General features: G+C 35.3%; 2 protein-coding genes across 2 annotated transcripts in view; both read left to right on the top strand.

Moving 5' to 3' along the window:
* LOC139972969 (uncharacterized) overlaps positions 1 to 24789 on the top strand; it is a 30662-nt gene extending 5873 nt beyond the window's left edge. Inside the window, exon 9 of the mRNA XM_071979287.1 lies at positions 24129 to 24789. Coding sequence (XP_071835388.1) covers positions 24129 to 24487 — 359 coding nt within the window. The 3' untranslated portion in view covers positions 24488 to 24789. The remainder of the gene's footprint in view (positions 1 to 24128) is intronic.
* Positions 18932 to 22724, top strand: LOC139973839 (fibrinogen-like protein A). Its single transcript, XM_071980716.1, has 5 exons — positions 18932 to 18958; positions 19219 to 19249; positions 20130 to 20302; positions 20688 to 20952; positions 21801 to 22724. Exons 1-5 carry the CDS (start codon positions 18932 to 18934, stop codon positions 22034 to 22036), a joined length of 732 nt encoding a protein of 243 aa, XP_071836817.1. The 3' UTR covers positions 22037 to 22724.
* Positions 24790 to 25623: the final 834 nt, after the last annotated feature.

The following is a 25623-nucleotide window of genomic DNA, read 5'->3' as shown; positions in this document are numbered from 1 at the left end:
TAATAGTAAATTCCGTTCATACAATGTCGGTTCTATTCTTCATTTAAAAGTATTGATTTCATGATTTGTGTATAGTGTAATTTCAATCTACGTTTATAGACCAACGTATGAGCTCAGGTTGAAAGATACAAAACTTACACAGTGTTAAAGATATAGGTTAAAGAATTGACCAATCGATGACTATAACACCTTGCATACCCTGTAAACAGTAGAACAGGGTGATATTATTCAACAAACAAGAAATTTATAACTACAGTTTTGACAGAGTAGGAAACTAATCAGTTGTGAACTTAGAAATAACAATCAAATAATGAAATGAATGAATAGTATTGTAAATACTTGCGGATGAATAAATATAAATAAAGAGCGATATTAGCGACTCTAGTAACCCAAACCTAGAATTTGGTTAAAGTGGTTTCCCGATCTGTATTCTACTCCTGTTGTGGTGCTGTATTTCAAACGGAACAACAACAAAAATATATAAAAACTCCCTTGCAAAGACAAAATACCACCTTATGTATCGTAAATATTAAAAAAAAAAAAAAAAAAAAAACATTCGCGGAACTGACGTTTTCATGTTGGTAGGACAAAAACGCACTGCCCTCTATCTTACATCCGATATTGGATTTGTTCAAAGTATATAAATGACCGATTTATTTACTCTTTCTTGTTTGTTGCAGGTTATGATAGTTTGTCTGGTAGCAACAATAAACCGTTCAGTACAAAACACCGGGACAACGATGGATGGAGCAGCTACGACTGTGCTGAGAGACACAGAGGAGCCTGGTGGTTCTACGATTATTATGACTGTAGACGTTATTATTCTGCTTCTCAGTGTCGGTCTTATTGTCCCGATTATAGTTAATCTTGCTATTATTTTCCCGATGGCAGCGACAACTGCGCTAATTGCGCTTATTCTCACCTCAACGGAGACTACGACGGCTCTACTCGAGGAACGCACATATTTTGGGGTAGTTATAGTTTGAACAGTTATGGATGCAGCCTGCAATACACAGAAATGAAAATACGGCCTGTGTAGACAAAACACTGTATAAATAACATTGCACAAAAGAGCAGCTTTCACAAGGAAAAATAAGAAAAGATCGACACAAGTCTTCGAGCATCGGACAGCTAGACGTGCCATAGACAAGAAAGAAGAAGTATAATGCAAAACAAATTACAAACGGGACGATTCGACTAAATAATTAATTTTCAAAGGGAATGAGGAGATATTAATTGAAATTGATGTCAAATTATTAATAATAACCAGCGTACTGTTGTTTGATAGTTTGAAAATTAATTATTGCATGAGTCTCACAAAAGAATAAAACAAAGTAAACTTGTGCATATTTCCTTAATTTGTTGCATCCCTCGTAGTCAACCCTCACCTTCCCAACCACCCCCCCCCCCCAAGTATTATTAGTTGGTTGGAAATGGACAATTGCAAGTGGATTCTTAACGATTCTTGGTTTCTAGGGCATATACACACACATTTCAAATACTTATATGTTTATATGAAGTCAGTATCAGGGTTGCCGTCGAACTACTCACAAAACATAGGGTAACATTTATAAATATATATATATTTTACAACATCCCTAAATACATCATCTGATACCAGCCATGTCAACTAATGACAATGTATTCTGTGGTTGCACATGGTGTTGTTAATCTCATGTACATAGTCAACTTAAAATAACGCAATGTTGAAAACAGAGGTACTATCGCTAAATTTGGGAGATTTTTTTTTTTTTTTTGGAAAATTAATAATTATGAATGACAAATGATTTCGAGTTAGATAGTCATAGTTAAATTTCTGTAGTATGAAGCTTCGTCAGGCGCGAAGGGTGGGGGGGGGGGGGGGTGGCACTCACATCTATAAATCTTCAAGTTGCTTCTGTTTGGTCCCTGGATTGATATGTCAGTCATAGATAAATTTAAACAAAAGTCAGCAGCTGACAAGTGATTGGACTTAAATTAAGGAAGACTTGGCTATTTAACCACCGGATGTGACTTAGAGCCGTATCGTGGTTAATTGAAACTTAAACCCAAACGGAAACATTCTTAAACTTTTCACTTTCGCGTTCCATACACAGTTGAGGAACATCGAGAAACATTATGTATCGTCCAAATGTTGCACAGTGATGCTTTGAGGTGCGTTATACCAGGGCTTTTTAAAGAAATTTTTAGTGGGTGGGCCATTTCCTAGAAGGGACCATCATGACGCTATCTGAGCGCCACCATCGGTTGGCGAGAGTGTAGCAAGAATGTTTTATGGAACGCGAAAAGGGCAAACTTATTTCGTTGTTGCCATCGGCAACCACGTGATGTAAAAAATAAAAGCTCTTCTCAAACTAAATTCAATTTGCGCTGCATATGCTTACTATACGCACGTCGTTAATTAGGATATGTGGGTAGTGCAGACTGTTTAGAATTATTTTCATTGTTGAGTCTATTAGTAGCAGTAGTAAGAGTTCCAATATGGCTCAAGGTGTAACCAGGGCGTCTTATGGAACTCCCTGGTGTAACAGTAGTTGGCCTAGTATTTGTAGTGGTAGCAGCCTACATATCATGCATTCTCCTGCGCTGGTGATGTATGTTTAATTTCGTGCGAAACGCCTATTATTTACATTACCTGGTTAAGCAATTGTTGAACAGCGCGGATGACAACGACGTAAGTTTATACAACGGAAGTTCAGACATCAACGTGGGTTTGAGCAACAGCATATTAAAACAGCAGCAACAAATTTAGTTTCAACAACAACCAACTTAGACTATAGACAACGAAATAAGTTTACCCTTTTGTGTCCATAATGTTCTGCCAAATATTCCTCCCAGGTTGCCGAAAATGGCACTTCCCAGGCCTTATCAGTTGCATCTAAACATTTTGAGATCTCATGTTTTAAATATTTACACTTCAGAAAAGATTAATGGGAACATTTTTAATCGGTAAAATCACTTTGCAGGGGAAAAGTAAGGCTTTACGTCACTTGGTACACTCTGCGTTATTCAATGTTTTACACAGGTAAGTGAAGATATAAAAACACGCTATATGGCATTTCTAATGGTAGCCGTAGCCTTTATATGCTGAGGGGAATCCATTGGGGAATGTAAATTAATTGTTAGATTTGTGTTATCATTATCTGTTTTACATACCAAAAAGGGACCTTCTCGGGAGGGAGGGGATTGGTATTTGAGCTCAGTGAGTGGGCCGTGAAGGGGACTGAAAGCCCCTTAGTTAAAACATTGGGGCACTGATATAGGGGCTAACAATAAAATTGACACATAGACGTGATAAATATATTTATGAACCGCAGTTTCACATCAGACTACTACAATGTTCACGCGGGTTAAATCTTATGAGCTCTCAACATGTATTGTGCATTTATTGTGCATATACGTGATGAGCGGGTAAACTAAACCTTGTGTTCTTTTTGAACGCCATTCCTACAACACATGCCTAGAATCTTGAGGTTGCACACTACTGACTAATGATATCACAAACTGTGCAGACGTTCATATTATCGTAGGCTTACTTTCATTTAGGAAGTGAAATTTTCAAGGGGCAGCTGCCCACCACCCCCCCCCCTCCACCCCCGCAGGCTGCGGCCCTGTAGTTGGCATCAGTGAACTAAATCACAAATACAACATTTTGTGAACATATGTACATAACTTCTAAACTATAACTTGAGGTATAATGATTAACATGGTTATAACAACAACATGACTAGCAGCTTTGCACCCAGGCTTAGCACCATATATGTATCTGTCTCAAATTTCATTTGATATATGTAATTTGCTCAAAAACACTTCAAGACTATCCTGGGTGTCTTTGCTAACCAAACTGATTGCACAATATTATTTACACATATAGTGTTATATTGCTTGTACGTGAAATACAATATACTATGATAAAAATTATAATAATATACTGCAAGGAGATTAGCGAATGCTTCGGGCTTTCATTATCTAGTGGCCTGTGCAGATAGCCTGAGAGGTATATCGGCGCGGTTCCTCATTTAATTTACGCTATCAATGAAATCCATAATTCTTATTTCAACCCAGTTGCAAAGTTCTATATTTCATCTGGTGGTCGAGCAGATGAGAATTAAAAATTAATAACATCCTAATCTCATGTAGCACAATGTTTAAGCTCCCTTTGTGGGATACACGAGTCATTATGAGTCTGAATGATACTCCAGCGCCTACGCGAATCAGTTACCAAACTTGTGGGTGGAGTTACATTTTATATTGTGTCCCCACCCTTTAGAAGTGGGGACGTGTCTCCTGCCCCCTCCCCCACCTATGATTGACGTATACATCTAGAAGGAATCGGTCTACAAAGTTACACCGTAAATTGACGCAAAGTGCTTTAACTTCATTTCATCAGGATCTTTCACATGTGGTTTTGACTGATGTTCTAATATTAAATGATTCTAATTCTACTTAAAACTTATTCTTTTGTTCCTTCTTATTTGACCGTTATTTCCCTCTTCAAGGGTGTAGTAGTCACTCCAAAATGAGGAAGAGCTGGTGTATACATGATCACTGTATGTTACTGCAATCCACTGATGAGGGCGAAGTTATGGAATGTATCAAAGATCTTCAAAATGGTAGTCAAGGACAATTATAATATTCATTGTAAAGTTGTTAAAGCATTTAATAGCATTATTGTTCGTCCATTCAGCCATCTTGTGAACAGGTGTTTTAATAGTGGTATAGTGTGCCTAATGATCTTAAAATTACAAGTGCTTTTCCTGACTACAAAATAAAGTAACAGAAAAAGGTGAAAGATAACTATAGGCTAATTCCTCTATTGCAAGTCTTTTCCATGATATTTGAAAAATTATCATATCATGTTGCTTTAAATTTCTTTTACATCATAGCATAATGCATGAAAACCAAATAACCAAAAATATTGCCCACTGTGATTTATCCCACTTGTTTGTTTCTGCTAACAATTCAAAACCTCTAAGATATATACATCAGCATCTTCATTCTCATGCAGACGAGGCACCTTCATCAAATTTACACTTTCACCACTTGCCACTTATACGTTGGGTTCACGTGAACTTTGGCAGTATCGTTCTCTATCTGAAGTTGCTTTAGTTTTACTTCTGTATCTGCCTCTACTTTAGCATTGTTCAGTTCATGGTCTTGTTCGGACTTTTGTTTTCTATTTCATGATTTTGTTTACATTTTTCTATTTCAATTTGTGCTTCTACCTTACGCATCTCTAGTAAGTAGTTTATCCACATTTCTTTTGGAAGACCTTCAGGAATCCCTGGTGGACAAGTTTGGTCCTCCCTTTTATCTGTCGTGTTCATTTTCACTTCACTTTTCTCTGATCTTAAATTATACATGATGCACCCTTAAATGGAGAATATGAAATAGCAATTATTAATAAATATCGGTTTACAACCTTAATGTATATGCGATCAGGCGCGTAGCCAAGGGGGGGGGGGGGCGAAGGGGGCAGCCGCCACCCCCCCTTGAGCATATATATATTTCTTTTGTTTAATGTTTTTATGATATCGCTAGTATTTTCAAAAGAGAAAATGCTAAGATGTAACTTACAAGGCCTGGGAAGTGCCATTTCCAGCGATCTGGGAGGCATTTTCAGCCAAAATTTTTTGTACGCTTCGCGCCACCCATGGTGGCGCTACACTTAGATAGTTTGCAATGCCTAATCTACAGTTTCGCCCCTCCCTTGGCAAATTCCTGGCTACGGCCTGTATGCGATCTCCACCGCAGTTTCAGCGAGAAAGTGTCCAAGAAGAACTCCTTAAAAAAAAAATCCATAAAAGTGCCTCAGCTGTCATATTTGGTTGCTGTCTGTATTCTATATTTTTGTTTCTTCTTCTCTGCCACCAAACAATGACTTCTTCCACCTTGATTAACGCATATGCATTTTTATGTAACAGCTTGTTTTTAAATGGACAATTCTGACTGCATAATTGGGCGTTGAATAATCTCCGTCGTACAATAAGCTCCACCACAATGCGGTTGTATGATGTCGTTACATACCATCAGGATCTTGCTTGTTCAGATGTTTTCTGGGACGATTACCATCCATCCGTTTCGCCCAAGTATCATCTTCAATTCGCAATGCACCATCGGTTGACTGTTTTAAGCGTCTCTTAAAAACTCATTAATTCCAAAAATTTACAGTGATTTGCATAAAGCGCTCTATAAATATTTGCTTATTATTATTATTATTATTATTATTATTATTATTATGTCTCGTTACCTATTTTCTGTTAAATTAACAAATCGTCTGCATGGCTAACACATTAGCTAAAGTTATATCCTTTGAATCTCATTGACATTTAGCTGGTAGCGGATTTAACACACTGGTAGTGGGCAAATACTGAAGTATTTCTTCTTTTAAACCGTTGCCACCATGTTGTGTAGTTGGGGGTAATAAGTTCAGGACAATGTTATTCGATGCTGTTCTTCTTTTATTATCGAACTCCACAAAATGCCACTGCTTCCTTTCAAAATCTCAAAACATTCAGCCTTCATCATCAAACTCTGCTACCTTCCAACCTTATCACCGTTATCCTCTCACACAACCTCGGTTCTCCCTTTCCTTATCTCTCGTTAATACCTTCGCTCCTCACCTCACAAAAGCCACAGCCCAACTGCCCTAAACCCCTCTCCTAATCTCTAGCTTTATCCTTTAATCTTATTAGCAAGTCTTTACACTTCTAAGTAACGCCAACTTTGAAATCCCATTAAGCTATCCTAGGACATAAACAGCTTTCTTCTCCTTACTTGCAGACTTCATTAACAATATCTCTAATGCAATTCTTGATATCTTGAATTCTATTTTGGATATCTCTAATTCGAATTATTGATATCTCTAAGTCAATTTTGGATATCTCGAATTCCTTTTTTAATATCTTGAATTCAATTCGAGATATCTTCAATAATGTTCCATTTTTGATGGCTTTCATTAGTCTTGATATCTTTAAATCAATTTGAAATATTTAAATAAAATTCAATATATTGAAAATGCAATTTCTGATATCTCAAATTGAAATGGAGATATCTGAAATAATTGGAGATTTCTTCAATTTAGTTCGAGATATTTGAAATTAATTTTAGATATCTCGAATTAAATTTTAGATATCTCGAATTAAATTTTAGATATCTCGAATTAAATTTTAGATATCTCGAATTATCATATAAATGTTAACATTGCGTTCCACATGGTCGTTCTAAAGGAATATTAAATATTTATATTAGTACACGAAAGACATCTATTATTCCTTAACTTTCAAATTGAATTAAAAATGGTTACCTATGTCTCGGCAAGATATCACGAAAGATAGGTGACCATTTTCAATCCCAGTTTGTAAGCTAGGAATAACGTATGCCCTTCGTGTACTAGCATTTATATACTTCACTATTGCTTCCTTAGCTACGACCGACATAGCCACAGCCTAAGCAAAGTGCTGACGTGCACCACAAGCTTGGATCAATTATTGTCACTATGAGATGACAGTAAGCTGCTTAATTTTTAACTTAATGTGTGCTACAGTTCGTTTTTACTCGTAGAAACGGTTGAGTTGCTTTAAAGAGTAATGCTTGTTTGTTTTTAATTCGATCCGCAAAATTTACATTAGGCATAGCCTACTTAACGTGAGACCTACACTAAAGTAAGCCGTGCCGAAATTAGGCCTAGGCTAGTATACTAAAATGGTAACGTTGCTTAAAATACTATTAAAGCTTAACTTTTAAGTAAGGCGGCAGAAAGCATTTTAATGTTAGGCTGCAAGCGCTCCTAACGCTTATGAAAGAAATCCCAATTAACTCACAGTGACTATAGTATCTCCAGGTCTAATCCCGACAAGGCAAGGAGAGGGTGTAGGCCTAGCTGGGGCCGTGTCATTCTGTCATCGGTATATTCCGCCATAGAAAATGTGCTCTTTCCGCCATAGAAAAAGTGTCATTTCCACTGTGTTACCCCGATGGCGGTAAAGCACTTTTGTAGGCCTATATGCACTGTATATTGCTTCGCTTCACACTATCTAGGCCCACAAAATTGGTCAAAACTCGGTGTGAAGACTCCCTTTATGCAAGCGACAGAAAGTTAACATATTCAGACGGCCGCACGCGGTTTTGGGCGAGTCTTCAATGCCTTTAATTAGACAATTAGAATCGGTCTTTTTAATAAACAATCAACCTAACTCAGGCGCGTATCCAGGATTTTCTAACCCGGGGGGCGCGAATTACCATCGGTTGGCGCGGAGCGTACAAGAAAATTTCTGGTTTTGATACCCCCCAGATCACCGGAAATGGCACTTCTCGGGCTTGAAAATGACCAACCAGATTTACACTTTTGCCTGAGAACCAAGTATTTCCCCAAAGTTTTTTTTTTCCATCCATAACCTTTTTGAAGATTGTAACCAGTCACACATCATGTTCGACCTCATTGCATGTCCTATGGATCATTGCTTTTGTAGGTGATTCTACGTCACGGCCCACAATATCCGAAAGCCCCACTTTTCAAGGTTTTAAGCCCATTATTTGTTGAGAATTTGAAAATTCACATTTCTCGTGAATTAAAATCACTTCAAAACATACCCATAATGTTGCACAAAATTCAATCTATGGACAACCAATATAGAAAAACCTCCTTCAACCCCTAATAGACAGGTCAAAATTGCACGAGTAGAAGAAAGTATGATGAAGAATGTTTGTCAGGAAATTTTCGAAAATTCAGACACAGTTAATTTATTGGTGTACAACTATTAAAATACGGCTATTATAAAACTTGGTTGAAGGAAATGAAAAATAGCAGATATTCCCGATATCAGGTATATCGAAACCGAACACTACACACATAGGCGTAGGTCCCGTAGGAGGCGGGGGCTGCAGCCCCCCCCCCCCCCCGCAACCAATTTTTTTCCCATTTTTTCTAGCACCTACGGAAAGAAAAATAAATAGCAATGAATAGCTTAAAAATGATCTCCTTGGTAATTAAAATAAAGTTCTAAGCTTGGCCGACATAACTACTGTAAAAGAGAGTTTTGACATAAATGGATCTGTATGCTTTTTCTCCATCTACATAAGACATTTCGTTGTTTACATTAACATCCGGCGGTATACTGTGCAACTTTCACGGACCGTAAGGTACACGATGCCATGCAATGTAATGACCGATGCTTACTTATATGATATTGGCATCGATATGTTGAACGAAAGATTTCGGCTTTTTTCGGGCAAGTCGTTACAGCCCCAAATCCAATTGGGCTCCTAGCCTTTGACTACACACATAGACAGTTTTTGAGGCTGTTCATCGTGGAACATGCATTTCAATGCCTCACTGATATGATGTTATATCTGCTCTTTGCTTTACAAATTCGAACAGGCGTGTAGCGAGTAATTGCCAAGGGAGGGGCGAAGCCTGTAGGCAAACTATTTAGCTAAGCGAAGCGCCACCATGAGTTGGCGCGAAGCGTACAAGAAAGATTTGGCAGAAAATGCCTCCCAGATCGCTGGAAATGACACTTCCCAGGCCTTGTAAGTTTCATCTAAGCATTGTCTATTTTGAAATTACTAGCGATGTCATAAAGAAAATTTGCTCAGAGGGGGGGGGGGGGGGCGGTCGCCCCCTTCCCGAAATGCGTCATGTTCCCCGACGACTCGGTCGAGTTCAAGACCAGCCACAGTTGGTTCCATATAGCACAATTGTACTACAATTTGTACAATTGTTTAAGGCGTCCATACACACACACGCGTTATGATAGACCATATATAGTATTTATATAGATACATTAGTGAGAGAGGAAAAATTAAAACGTCAAAAATGGAGTTGTCGGTGTAAGGGGTAGGGTTAGGCGCACACCCCCCCCCCCCCCCGTAATCCTTGATCTGTCACTGGCTACCCTGTGTATATAATAGGGATCAGCGCTTTAACTATGACTGTTCCTCCGTTTCTCTTCCCGAGGTCTTGGCTATCTTCTACTCCCTCCTTTTCTCCTTTTTCTCTCTTTCTTCTTTTTCTTTTCCCTTCCTTCCTCTCCTCCTTTTCTTTTTCCCCCCTCCTTTTCCCTTTTAATTCTCTTTTTTTCTCTCCTCTTTTCCTTACCTGGGGGCGCGCGCCCCCAACGCCCCCCCCCTGGATACGCACCTGTAACTTAATTTGATTTATTCAACGAACTATTAGATATTTCAAGAAAGTGTATCGACTCTTATTAACTTACAAATAAAACTATTCAATCAACATGTACATCACAAACTTTGTATATATTCCCCAATGTTGTCTTAACTACAATTCAGTCTATCCAGCGAACCGTCACAATTGAAGACGGTGTACCTATCCTTCCACGCGAATCAAAACAGTTTCACCGATACATTCTTGTGTTAAAATCCCTTTTTAAAATGTACCTTTCCGCCATAGGTTTCGAGCTTTCTGCCATGGCGGAAAGGATCAAAACCTATGGCGGAACGGTATGGAGGTATGTTCCTATGGTGGAATGGCACATGAACTGGCACAGCTAGAATATACAGGTTTGTTTCTGCTATGAAATGATGCAATAGCAATAGTTAAGTATGTATTTCTTAGTAGTATGTTGGCCACTCTGCTGCCCTCTATTAGCCACAACTTAAAATAAGAAGTAAAATAATGAACAACGACCACCGAAGCCCTAAATATAGACAAGGCCAATATAATTCCACTTCTACACAGTGATGCCGACTGCTGTTTATGATATTAACCCCTAAACTCCCTAAATACCAAAACCCATAAAAAATGATATCAATACTGAACTATTTTAGACGGCATACGGAATGTGCTTGAGTTATTGCATAACTACTACACAAGTTTGAATTCGAGCCTCAACTGATATTAACTTGTAATTTCACAGTGTGTACCTCTGGTACCAAAATTACATTACATTAAGAGCATTTGACTTTGCGTTCGGGTGTTATAAAATGCTAACCATTTGCAAGCAACTTTCGGGGAGGGGGGGGGGGTGGGGGTATCAGGTTCGTGCTCCCTGTGGATCTACAGCCTTGTATATATTAAATAAATCAAACATTTAAAAATACATACTAGTATGTGAGGGGTAAGTGTATGCATTTATCTCCTTTCTCAGGGATCCAAATGGAGATGTGTTTTTGTTTAAAGACCACAATACGACATACAATTCACTGAACTATGACTAAAAGTATCAATTACTGAATCCAACTTGTTAATAGAAACCTCTCTCGATGCTTAGTAAGCATAAAGCTAATGAGAGGAAGCCTTCTTAGGAGCAATTCACTCCGTGCTGTAAAATCAAGTAACCTATCCGATGTCATATATTCTAGCTATTTAGTTTTCTTTAACTAATTTTCTTTTTGCCGTCCCAGATATCGTCCATGAAAATGTTATGTGTGTGATAGTGGAACTTTCCTTTCACCTAGAGCTACGTCACTGTTAGCGAAATATTTTGGAATAAGAAAGCTGGATCTCATTTAATTATTCATGCACAAATATGACTGGCAGTTGTCATCCGTTGGCTAAACCTGCATGTCGGGAACCAACTTTCAGGAACCCTCTTCCCCCTGGGTACCACGGGTAGATAAACTACCTATAGCTACGCATGTAAAGTAGCTCTATGCCTCCAAAGAAGCTCTAGCAAACCCTCTCAAACTAAATTATTTTTATTAAAAAAAGCTTTATATCGATGAATAATTTGATATTATCGTACCTTTTCAAAAGTCAAATTATTCCCATTAGATTCAATATCTTATATCATTGACAATTTTTTTTTAAAATATAATTCACAGTCAAATATATTCAAAGCCTAGTAAAGCCGCTTACATGTTTATTCAATCAGATGTGAGGATACTCGATTCTGCAAACAGGGTGTGACGCAGGCATCCTTAAACAAGGAAGTATTGTTCATATAGCTGGAAAACTTGTTAATTTGATATTTTTACATAAACATTTATAGTGTAGAATAGATCATACAGTGCATTTCACGGTATATAAGATGTATTGTACTAGTTCACGCATGTTAATTGTGCTGTTTAGTAGGATCTCTTCCTGTCCGTTCGATACTGTTTTTGCCTTCCAACGTAAAACGCAGTAACATAGTTACAGTAATCACTCATTCATGTTTCTTTAAAACATCGATAATAGCAGCTTAACTAGAACAAGTAAATCAACATTCCAATACTCATTTCATTGGCTTAGTTGCATTGACGTCGTTTGGCACACAACTACAAATCCCCTTATCATGAACTACAGTTAATGTGATATAGATTAAAAGTGATCGTCGTAATTGATATTCCCTGTAAAAACAAAATACCTTTTTCTTTATTTAATTGCAATACCGTTGCTTTCCTTCGAACTAGAGCCACGATAATCAATAATTATGCAATAGGTTGTATGCTGTATTTATCGGAAAAGGGACAATTCAACATAATGCAACTGAATCTTACTGCACTATTGACCGAAAGTTTAAGATATAAATAGCTGTTAATAATATTAAGTTGGATTGCGCATGTCGAATAGTCTTCTTTACACACAAGCAAAACAAGTACAGATGTGCAGTAAATTTGTATAAGCTCTTCACCAAATCATATTTCAAATAAAATGATGGCATTAATGGACATCCATACTACTACGGTGATTGCAATAGGGTGTTGGTCACCCCTAAGCAGATACTCTGTGTCATTTGCCATCTTGCACTTCATCGAATATATTTCCGCGTGTCATTTATACAAACCCGAAATCATGGTGAAATTTTCTAAAGTTTGTTTGACTGTTTTGACGATTTGGAGCTCGTTTGGAACAGAAATAGTAAGTCTTTCTTTTATTTTATATATATTATATTTCACTCCATTGAATATCTTCTGTTTTGAAAATAACACAAGTTGCGTCAATGTGTTGTTGAGCTAATTCTGTTAATATTAAATTATGTGATAAAGTGTTAGCATCTTCGTAGAAATAGGGAAATATCGATAAAAAATCCTGATGAATTTCAGTTAGACGGCCTTCAATTGAAAATACTCAGAATTGTTAACTTCGCGAAAGGACAGCGTTGTTTCAAAGCATAACAAAACGTCTTCAATGTAACCACATATATTGGAATAAATAAAAAAGATCACCTCTAATCGGTTCTTCTATGCTTAAATACAATATTCTTAAAATGTTGCTCACTTGTAAAATACTTAGAAGAAAAGCTCATTCATACATCTCAAACGTGTTTTCGTTAAACACCAAGTTAAAAAAGTTAATCAAGTTTCGTGATATGGCCAGGAAAAAGTAATCTCTTTTCAAACTTTTGAGTATATCGCTCCCCGCATATCCGTTACAACACGTCAGCTCACAAGGTTTCCCTCCAAATGCCAACCATTCATTTCACAGTTACATACCAACACGTTAAATCACTCAATTCATTTTATAAATTAGTAACCTTAAGTTCACATGTGATCATCATAAATATATACTCCATAATTTTGACTACGAGTGCGATAACTGAAAAAGAATTTCATTTATATCAGCGATAACTAAAAACTAAACTATCATTTTATTATTTTTTTAGATTCATGATTTAAAATTTTCTTCTTGTTAAAAATTCAATCATGAGATTCCCTTTCGATATAAACTACACAAGAGTAACTTGATTTTCATCTGCATGAAGGCAACTTCCTTTTTCAGCTTTGCTATTTTGATTTGATTTCCGAACAGACCCTTTGTTCCTCGCCTTTGTTCAAGTTATACTTATGAATACATTAAAGCAACATCTGCGTTAACTAATCTAAAAACAAGACATTTATATGTGATAATCCAATCACAAAGATGCTTAATTAACTTCCATTACAAACAGTCAACAGTTAGGTAACTACAGCGAACAAAACTATATTGACAAGGTACATCCTTTAAATTAGATATTTATAACTTGAAGGTGTGATTCAGGTTTAATCAAATTTGAAAAAAAATGCTCAGTTTTACGTTTTATTATTGGTGTTAACTATCATCCAAACTTTTCTTCGCATACTCATACAGATCTCTTTAATATATATATATAGTTATACGTCTGTCAAAGATTGAAAAACAGCCTGCAGCAAAAATAAAGGTACTCTGAAATCTATTTTGAAAATCATATTAAGATCACTATTTTTGTGCATGTACATATTCAATGAAACAAAGTTGAATAACAATTAATACAACTGGTGTACACGTTTTCCTAATTTAAAACTAATGTATAGAAACTAAATCTACTGCTGAAAATAGCAAACTTAGGTTACACAGATCTAAGATAAAAGACTTTTTATATTTTTTCTGGCACTACGTTGTAGTTTTAAACTGCTCATACAAAAAGAATGGTATGATACGCGATCATGACAATGTCTCCGGCGATTTTGGTGGCTAGCTTCCAATTTTTTCTTTTCGGGTTTTTTTTTCAGTTAGGCTAGATATATATATATATATATTGTTAGAGATTCCCAGGAAATTTAATCCCAATACTCCCTTATTTTAAAGATAAGATAAGTGTTAAATTTAAAGAAAGAAATACTTTTTTGATTGTGAATGGGAAACTTAATTGAGATATTTGTATATATCGTTAGCTAAAGCAAAAAATAACAGAAAATGTGCACATCCCTAAATATGCTCATATAGCATTCAATAAATTAATTTAAGAAACAATAAGATAACTTTTCGTTTAAGTTACTTTTTTAACATTGTACTGTTTTAACGTCTGTTTTTATTCTTGTGAGTTCAAATAAAACACCTCTAAAGAATGGTATTGTTTGTCGAATGTGTGCGACTTGTTTAACTGTGTATTTCTAATGTACGTGTCGCGCTATTACAATAAAATGTGCAACGACGTTTACGTCTATGAAGCATGAGCGATTTAGTGATAAAAATTACAACTAATAGTATTGTAAAGGCATTCTTTTAAAACGATACTGTTACTACACGATCATTAATTGAATAAACTAGAAGATTAAGTGGAATGGAAGTCTCTTTCCAATGGAAAAGACGTTATAAAATCATACTGAAAAAAAGGTAGTAAGATGTTTCATTAGTATTTGTGTATTAAAAGTAAGACAAAACAACTTTTTAAAAGCTGTATAAATGCCTTATCATATTAAAACAATTTCAAGGGAGAATATTTTCTTCCATTATATCAGTTATATTTCACGATAGCTTCAAATATAAGCCGTATTCTTGATATAGTGCGACAAGCAAATCTACAAATTCACACGATCATACAAAAAGCATCAAAGGCCATAATACTAGCGGAATAACCTTTCTAAAACTTCTTAACTAAACTGATTATTATTCTGGTTGATTATCTTTTAAATATTAATACTCTTTCCTTTTTTTTTTTCTTTCTGTCTTTTCTTTTCATTATTTACTTAGACATAATCTATAACAGTAAAATAAAGCAGAGCACAAGTAATACAACATAATTGGAGTGAGAAAGTTCTCACCAAAAATTAAATGATATTTCATTTATTGAAAAAAAATCCCTTTTGACACAATCCAGTTCACCAACATTCTTATGACCATCCAAAGTGATGTTTTCTGTCAAATATTGGAAAATGAAAGGCTAGTTCACCGTGTAAAGAATTAAATATTCTATGCATAAATTAACTGCATCTGTGCCATATAATTAATAACGTGTTAACGTATAACCTGGAAATGAACTACTACGAGAAAAAATACATTCATAATCCTTTATGTTATCTGTTAATTCTCTAATCACAAATACTGTAGTTTACTTGGATTTTCACACGAGGTGTTCCATTAAGTTGTTAAACATGTAAACTTCCTTGTAACGCTTAATAGTCTCAATTTGAATAAACCAATTCTTCGCTGCCCTCAATAACTCCCTCCTACCCGACTCACACCCTCCCTTCGTGATATGGCTGTTACTGTGACAGTAACATGTAATTTAATTCAGTATACAAAGGAAAGTTGTTTTTTTTCAAAGGAGAGTATTACTACTGCATGTATGGTAAAATTTGCTTTATATGTTGAAGGATATCAAATTAAATTCCTTGATATCATAATTTGTGGCTTTCGTTCGAACGAGCATTATATTCAAGGAAACAAACGGTATGTGGTACTCAGCATTTGGTTAAAATATACAAAATTATTATACAGATACAACAATAACGTCGCACACCGTCTGTGCTTCCTGAATAACATTATCGACGACAACAAAAACTGTGGCTATATCCCAAATAAATCGCCTTGATTGCTTCAATATCTTTATTGAGATAGTACTATAGTGATACACGTGATGTATCTCCACATGTCAATCATCATCGAAATCGGGATTTGGAATATGTTAATGAGCTAAATCGATGATATGTCGATTTAAATAGGTATATGTCAATTTGAGACGCTAGAAACTGGTATAAGTCCACGGAAATTGACTTCTACCGATTTAATTCGACATATCATCGATTTAAACTGGTAGATGTCGATTTAAATGGACATATCATCGATTTATTTTACATATCATCGATTTAAATCGATGATAAGTAAAATAAATTGATGATATGTAGAATAAATCGATGATATGTCGATTTAAATTGACATATACCAGTTTCATTCTACATATCATCGATTTAAATCGACATATACCAGTTTACTTCGACATATCATCGATTTATTTTACTTATCATCGATTTAAATCGATGATAAGTAAAATAAATCGATGATATGTAGAATGAAACTGGTATATGTCGATTTAAATTGACATATACCAGTTTCATTCTACATATCATCGATTTAAATCGACATATACCAGTTTCCTTCGACATATCATCGATTTATTTTATTTATCATCGATTTAAATCGACATATACCAGTTACATTCTACATATCATCGATTTAAATCGACATATACCAGTTTACTTCGACATATCATCGATTTATTTTACTTATCAAAATCGATGATAAGTAAAATAAATCGATGATATGTCGAAGTAAACTGGTATATGTCGATTTAAATCGATGATATGTAGAATGAAACTGGTATAAGTCGAGGGAAACTGGTATATGTCGAAGGAAACTGGTATATGTCGATTTAAATCGGTATAAGTCGATCTCCCATGATTTGAGACTGATGGCCCGCCATAAGCGTCAACAAGGTTGTCTTACATTCGCTGTGCCATAACGAACTTCTACCATTTTGCATTGTAGATATAAGTTTGAATAGTGGTGAACCAAAAATATAAAAAAAAAATGTACAGGAAAAATATTTTTGTAGTCATGTGAGGGTTCAAAACAGGGGCTTCTGTAAAGATTTCAGTTATAATGAAATGTGGGCCACAATCATATGCAATGATCATGTTATTTGGTTTTCAATATTTTAGTATTCATGAACAGCATGCGTTTGATGTGAGTAGCAAAATGTCTTCCATCTTAATTTCCAGTCATTGTAAGACAAAATTCCACCCGTGGGAGACTCGATCAAGTCCAATCTAGTTCGATGTTATTCTCTGTAAAAGGACTACATATTTCCAATTTGACCCTTTTCACAGTTTGTGTGTGTAATACGTGTGAGAATGACCTATACATATTGTTGGGGTTAATTCCGATTTCTGCTCTTTTCCCCCACAACAAAGCCACCTTTGGTTTCTTGCGATGATTCATTAATCTGTTCTAGCTGGTCAAACAAGCATGACGCATGTTCTGAAAAAAAATATTTAACGATCTAATGATATAACGATCTGTAGTCTATGTAGCGCTTGAAAGTAAATTTCACCGGTCTATGTGACTATATATATATAACTACAGTAGTAACTTACCACACTAACATGTACAGTGCTTCTGTGTCCTCAGCTGAGAATACAATTTATTACACGTGGACACCCCCTACTGAATCATTCCAAAAATTGTGTATCTTTTAAAAAGCTGCAATGAGTATCATGGATGCATTTTGTTAAAACATAAATGATTGTTGAAAAGATTGTATTTTGCGAATTTTTTTAAAACAATTTGTCGAATAATTCAAGGACGAGGCCCTTGCTTATTTTGATAGGCTTATTTGTCAGTTTCGCCGGCAAATGGTAGGATATAACTTTTACGGAAGTTAAAAAAAAATAAAGAAAATATTGTGGTTTTGGTTCTGTTAATTACTAAGAGTAGTGAAAGTTCTTAGCTAGGATACGATAATGTCCTTTAAATATGAAGTCAGTTTTATTCATAACTCGATGTCATCTTTTAACATTTATTGCTAACAAATTCATGGCTTTATGTGAAGACAGTTTGTATAAGACTTGCAGTTTAAGTTTTGAACGTAGTGGGTCAAACAGAGTAACGAATCGTTCAACAGAAGTAACAGGAAGAATGGACTTGTGTTTTTCCAATAAAAAAATGCTAGCACACAGTTTCTCGTATATCATCTTGTTGGGGACTATAATCATTAAGTTAAAAAGAGGTTAGGGCTAATGTTATAGAATAGACACAAAGGAATTGTCAAGTGGTTACTGTTTATGAGTTGTGCAGTATACTATTTTACGATAGCCGATTACCGGATATTTTATATATTAAAGTATGACTTAAAGTGCGATTTGACATTCAAACTGGCTGTTGAAAAATATCGGTATCGGTATGGGGCCGATATTGAGATTAAAAATCGGATATCGGCCAGATCCGATATTGGCGATATCGGCACAACACTAGAAACAATGATTTCAAATAGAAGCTTAGCTGAGCTTCTGCAGCGCTGCTACAATTGTTTAGTTAGTAAGATATACACATCTATGGCTATGAACTTACCTTACAAGTAAAATGAGACTTTTCAAAAAAATGTTGTAATGTCAAAATATAACTTGAACAAAGAACATCTGTCTGCATTAAGCAACACAGCTGTTTAAGGAAGCAGCCAGCTATTGCCTTTGTTCTTCACGTACGTATCATGTGCCAGAGTGGCTGTAAAACCGGAAAAATGTCAGTAATATAATGTTTCCTGGAAGAAAGTTGTACCCTGTAAGTGAGCATTGACCTGTGCATTCTAATTGAAATATAGACAAAAGAAAAACATCATTGAAAGTGGTGATCCAGAGAATTTACCAAAGTAAAAATCGATTTTACTCTTAAACTAACATATTTTGGACCAGTTTGCGAAAAGTTCTTTCTTACCCTCAAACTGGTTTGATTAACATTAGATTTAATCTGTCCTACTTTCCGTTGACTGCAATACTCTGTATGTCTTGTAATGTATTCAGTCAATATATTTTATTACACAGATAATCGTCAGTGCCGAGGGAAGATCTTCAGGTAGGTGTAATATTTATATTAATGATTTATCTTATAATAAGAGTTAACCTCTGTAAGTTATATCACTTATGTATTATAACGTTAACACCTCAGTTGGACAACTTGAATGGCTAGAAATGTTAGCTTTTTAATGGTCGCTCTTGACGTTTTGTTTTTCAATCGTGTTACTATTTCCGAATATCTATTTCGAGGTTGATTCCCTCTGAGTAATATACTTTCGATCTTTTTTTATCCTACGTCCCACATCGATATTTTCTTAGGTACATTAAACAAAAGGGATTTGCCTGTTTTCGTGAGTCTTTTGATTTTACTTGGATATGATTGATAACTACGGAAGCTTGGTTAAAATGAAATTCTAGTTACTTGGTCTTTGAATTTCCATTGCAGGCTGAAAACTAATTCATATAATGCTTCAAAACAGTTACATCTGAGAATTCAATAACGATTACCTCATTAGATATAGTCGTGATATATTCGACTATAGGGTAGTTGAGTAGTAGTTGATATTTAAACTGATGGATTCCCTTAATTTGCTTAGTAACAAAACCAGTTCTCTTACAATTAACTAAAAAGTCTTATCGTAAAAATAATAAAGTTAATAACATTCGGTTCATATAGCGCTTTTAAACAGCGATAGGTTTCAAAGAGCTTTACAGACGTTATATTACCCCTGTTCAATAATAATCTGTCCCAGAGACAATCCCTCCAGACAGCTGCAGCTATATTTTGCGCCTAATGACAAGTTACCCTACATGTACCCATTTAACCCCTGGGTGGAGAGAAGAAATTGAGATAAAGCATCTTAGGCGATTTTTTCGTTATCTAAAATGATTTTTTTAAGTCACAATAAAATGATTACTTTGTTACACTCTCCATCCAGGTTCTTCATACTTTGTTTTTCAACAACCTGCGTATCCGAGAGATTGCAAAGAAGTATCGAATGCATGTTCCTCTACCGACAATAGATCTGGAGTGTATCTTATTAAACCAGATGGTCATCCGGAACCGTTTGAGGCTTTCTGTAATAATGATCTTGATACTGGTGGATGGACGGTATGGCTGATTACTTGATGTCTCCTTTTCAACTTTAGATAGTTTTGTAAAAATTTACTTCAGATTCTGATTGCAGCAATATATAGCAATGTAATACAAAGTCGTTATTTCAAATAGAATCTCGCTTTTTTCATCGAAACGAAAGTTTGAATCAATCATTTTCAATATTGTTGAATTTTAGTACCAGATTGTACTTAGGTACAGTGCAGTTCTTCTTCCAAGAAAACTGTTAACATCTAGCCCAAACTACAAACTGAAGTTAGAAATATAAGTTAAAATATGTGTGTTATAGCTGTTAGCAACAAATTGCATTGCAGTAGGGAACAAATAATAATAATTCAATCTCGTCCTAGTTAACGCTTAACTTCTTTGATATTCTTTGAAGGTATTACAGCGACGAAGATCGGATTCTGTAAATTTTAGTAGAAGTTGGAAAGACTTCAGAAATGGCTTTGGCTTTCTAGGGAGTGACTTTTGGATCGGAAATGAGAAAATTGCCGTCTTAACAAATCAAAAGCGATACCAACTGCGAATGGACTTTGAGAACGTTGCCGGAGAAACTTACTATGTAACATACGATGAGTTTCGTATCTCAGATGAATGGGGGGATTATTATATATCTCGTTTAGGAACATTCGAAAGATCAGATGGTGAGTGTCTTTAACGTTATTATAAATATTAAGCAGACAAAAAAAACGTGATCATGTCAAACGTAAACGCGCAGAAAATGAAAGGTTTATTTTGAAAACGAAGGAATATTTTGGAAGAAAATTTGGCATGCCAAATATGTTTTGAAGAAACTGCTATCATATTTATAGTACGAGTGAACATATAGTATATCAGCGAGTACAACGGCGCTACAATACATATCGTAGCAATTAGAATATGATATGATATGAGTGCAAGTACAAGCTTTTAGTGCGAGTTCAAACACTTAATCTTGTATTAGTATCCATACTAGAATTCCAAAATGCCTTCATTAGCCAAACGGTGTGATTACGCACTCACTACAAGACTGCTTCGTACTCAAACCAACCGTGGCTCTGAACTAGGAACCGTTCCTAACAATAGTTCAACAGATCGTTTGCAATTATACCAGGTTCATCTCCCAGTTTGATCAGAACAACCAACGAAAAGAAATTTGATGTTGTCATTAATTATCATTGTTGTCAGAAAGCAGTATACTTACACCGAGAGAACTCTGAAACAGAAACAAGCCATGACTACCTGGTTTCAGACTAACTGCACAACAAATGATGGTGTTTTTTATCTCGTTATCAGAATAAATAGTAACATTAATGTGACTAGGGAACGGCTACTACCTATTTAAAATGTTCTACATTTATTCGAGCAGCTTCTGAGTGTATGTTCCTTTCCTTTAACCTTCTGACAACCACGTATTTAAGTAATGAAGACAAACTATTCTATGCCACATGTCATATTTGTCGTGACTGTATCAGGTTACTATTATTTTCATATTTTCTTTTCTGTTCTCTAGAAACAATCCCTGAATGGTGTCCAGCTATTGAGATATTCAGCAATGAGACATGTGAGAGGACTTGTGACGACCCTGATACTTGCATCTCGGCTAACTCTCGCACAAAATCAGAGCAATGTGTTTGCGTCGGTGATTATCTTAGACAGCAAGAACAATGCATCCCTCTCAACCAATGTAACTGCTTCGTTGCTGACAAAGGAAGTGTATTAATGGTCAGTACGGTTCTTTCATTTTAAGTGCTTTGCTTTTAATGATCTTTTTAGATAGATAGATAGATAGATAGATTCTTTATTCAATCAATGAGCAATAAAATTACACATCGAAAATTAAAACATTCCTCAAGCTCCTTAGAATAGAAATAGAAAAATAGAATAATAGAATAATATGTGCAAATAATAAATTACAGGTTATTATAAAGTTTGACGGCAGATGGAAAGAAACTGGCGGTAAAACGCCTGTTCCCTCTAAAGGTACGGAGTCTGCGGTGCGATGGCAAGAAATTGAAATATGCATTAGCAGGGTGATCAGAATCGCTCAAAATGAGCTGCGTTCTACGAAGAGACCTGTCTATGTAGAGCGACTCCAGGGAGATCAACGCCAATTATCTTTTCAGCTGACCTGACCACTGCAGATAATCTGCTGATATCATCTTGCGTGGCCCGGCCAAACCAGACAATAATCGATGACGTCAGGATACTCTCGACTATTGCACGATAGAAAGTAATAAGTATACATTGATTGAATCCATACGATCTCAACTTCCTCCAAAAATATAGACGTTGCCTAGCTTTCTTCAAGATTTCTGTACAGTTTACTGACCATGTGATATTATCGGTAATATGAGTACCAAGAAATCTAAAACTTGACACCTGCTCGACGATGTCTCCTCCGATACGTAGTGGTTGCATATCTGGCTTCTTCCTCCGAAAGTCAAAAATCATTTTCATATGTTAAGAATCAAATATTTTACGTACAATTACTCAGAAAGCACAAGACTACTCCTACAGAGGTCCATTCCCTTATAAACCTTACACAAAAATGCATGGATACAACTAACAATAGTTTTGCTGTTAGAGCTAATTGGAGGCCTAATGTATAGTCGTAATAGGCCGTTGTAATGCAATATTTGCAGCTACCTTTTCAGGGCGAATCCCGTGGCCTCTTACATCGAAATTGGCTTCAATGACTTCCAAAATCTTTCATAAAGATCCATACCCAAGATCATTCAGGGGAATTTTTAATTGGCCACCCACCGATAGAATCCTGTACATTTCACTGTGACAACCGCAAATTCATATTTTTTTAATTTGATCTTTTTTGGTTGCTGAATATCTTAAATCAGGTTGGCGATTTTTACATCAATTCAGGATGTACACGACGATCAACTTGCCAAAACAACCAGATTACAGAGGCGAGTTACCAGTGTAGTGATCACGCAACCTGTGCTGAGAGGAGCGGTGTCCGTAAATGTTACTGCGATCAAAACTACCAAGGGGACGGAGTGACGTGCCGCCACAACTGCTTCGTTGCTGACATAGGAAGTGTATTAGGGGTCAGTACGGTTCTTTCAGGTCATTTTTTGATGCTTTGTTCTTAATCTTGTACATATAATAAATCTATCCGCAAGACTGTGAAAAAAAGTATCCATGAATGTTTGTGTCAGGCTAATAAGTGCATGCACACCCGTAGGAGTGGTCTCGTGATTACCGACTAAACGTAATATATTCCTCGACTGACAGTTTTGACTGGACTGGCGACAAAAAACTGGGTCAATGACCCCTACACAACCACGATGCGCACGCCACTCAGATATCTGTACATGTAATGTGATTATCGACAAGTACAAAAAGTAAAGTTTTCCTTCTTATTATATGGTTCGAAGAGAGCCTAAGTTAGCCTATGTGTGGTACAAGAAAACAAATAAGCAATGGGTTGAATAAGGAGAGTTTGGTTATGCAAATTAAATTAAACGTAATATTATTCAACACATAAAATTTAACACCGACACACACAAGGAATTTATAACTAGAGTTTTGACAGAGTGGGACCCAACTCATTTGTGAACTTAGAAATAACAATCAAATAATTAAATTACGATAAATAAATATAAAATAATGAGCGATATTAGCGACACTAGTAGCCCAAATCTAGTATTTGGTTAAAGTAGTTCCCCATCTGTATGTGAATCCTGTTGTGGCACTGTATTTTAAACTGAAAAATAAAAATATATAAAAACGTCCTTGCAAAGACAAAATACCACCTTATATATCGTAAATATATAAAGTATATAAAATGACCGATTTATTTACTCTTTCTTGTTTGTTGCAGGTTATGATAGTTTGTCTGATAGCAACAATAAACAATTCAGTACAAAAGACCGGGACAACGATGGATCGAGCAGCCTCGACTGTGCTGAGAAACACAGAGGAGCCTGGTGGTTCCACCATCGATGGGACTGTAGAGGGTATTCTTCTGCTTTTTATTGTCGGTCTTACTGTCCCGGTTATAGTTACTATTGTTATTATTTTCCCGTTGGCAGCGACAACTGCGCTAATTGCACAGATTCAAATCTCAACGGAGATTACGACGGCTCTACTCGAGGAACGTACATGCTCTGGTTTAGTTATAGTTTGAACAGTTATGGATATAGCCTCCAATACACAGATATGAAAATACGACCGGTGTAGACAAAACACTGTATAAATAACACACTGTCCAAAAAGCAGTTTTTACTTAGAAATAAGAAAATATCCATACAGATCTTCGAGCATCGGACAGCTGGACGTGCCATAGACAAGGAAGAAGAAGAAGAAAAGCTACAAAAATTACAAACGGGACGATTCGACTAAATAATTAATTTTATAAGGGAATGAGGAGATATTAATTGAAATTGATGTCAAATGATTAATAATAACCAGCGTACTGTTGTTTGATAGTTTGAAAATTGATTATTGTGTGAGTCTCACAAAAGAATAAAACAAAGTAAACTTGTGCATTTTCCTTAATTTGTTGCATCCCTCGTAGATCAACCCTCACCCTCCCACCCCCCCCCAAGTATTAATAGTTGGTTGGAAATGGACAATTGCAAGTGGATTCTTAACGATTCTTGGTTTCTAGGACATATACACACATATTTCAAATACTTACATATTTATATGAAGTCATTATCAGGCTTGCCGTCGAACTACTCACAAAACATAGGGTAACATGTATATATATATATATATATATATATATATATATATATATATATATATATATATATATATATATATATATATATATATATATATATATAGGAATAACGGAAAAACTGTTAAACAACTATGCTGCATTTAGAGAAAGGCTGGATCTCGAGTGAGATACAATAATTGAATTATATATATATATATATATATATATATATATATATATATATATATATATATATATATATATATATATATATATATATATATATATATATATATATATATATATATATATATATATATATATATATATACATATATATACATATAAATACATATATATACATATATATATATATATATATAGATATATACATATATATATATATATATATATATATATATATATATATATATATATATATATATATATATATATATATATATATATATATATATATATATATATATATATTACAGCATCCGTAAATAAATCATCTAATACCGGCCATGTCAACTGATGACAAAGTATTCTGTGATTGCACATGGTGATGTTAATCTCATGTACATAGACAACTTAAAATAACGCAATGTTGAAAACAGAGGTACTATCGCTAAATTTGGGAGATGTT

The sequence above is a fragment of the Apostichopus japonicus genome, chromosome 9, assembly GCF_037975245.1.
Source record: "Apostichopus japonicus isolate 1M-3 chromosome 9, ASM3797524v1, whole genome shotgun sequence".
Lineage (NCBI taxonomy): Eukaryota > Metazoa > Echinodermata > Holothuroidea > Aspidochirotida > Stichopodidae > Apostichopus > Apostichopus japonicus.
Note: the sequence above shows the minus strand (reverse complement) of the source record. Positions and strands in the feature narration are given on the sequence as shown.

What these genes read in the sequence shown, in the direction of transcription:
- LOC139973839 (XM_071980716.1), top strand. Translation starts at nt 18,932, where the DNA reads ATGTTTCCTGGAAGAAAGTTGTACCCT. An exon ending in TTGATACTGGTGGATGGACG is followed by an intron (nt 20,303 to 20,687) that starts GTATGGCTGATT and finishes TATTCTTTGAAG; the next exon opens with GTATTACAGCGACGAAGATC. An exon ending in AACATTCGAAAGATCAGATG is followed by an intron (nt 20,953 to 21,800) that starts GTGAGTGTCTTT and finishes TCTGTTCTCTAG; the next exon opens with AAACAATCCCTGAATGGTGT.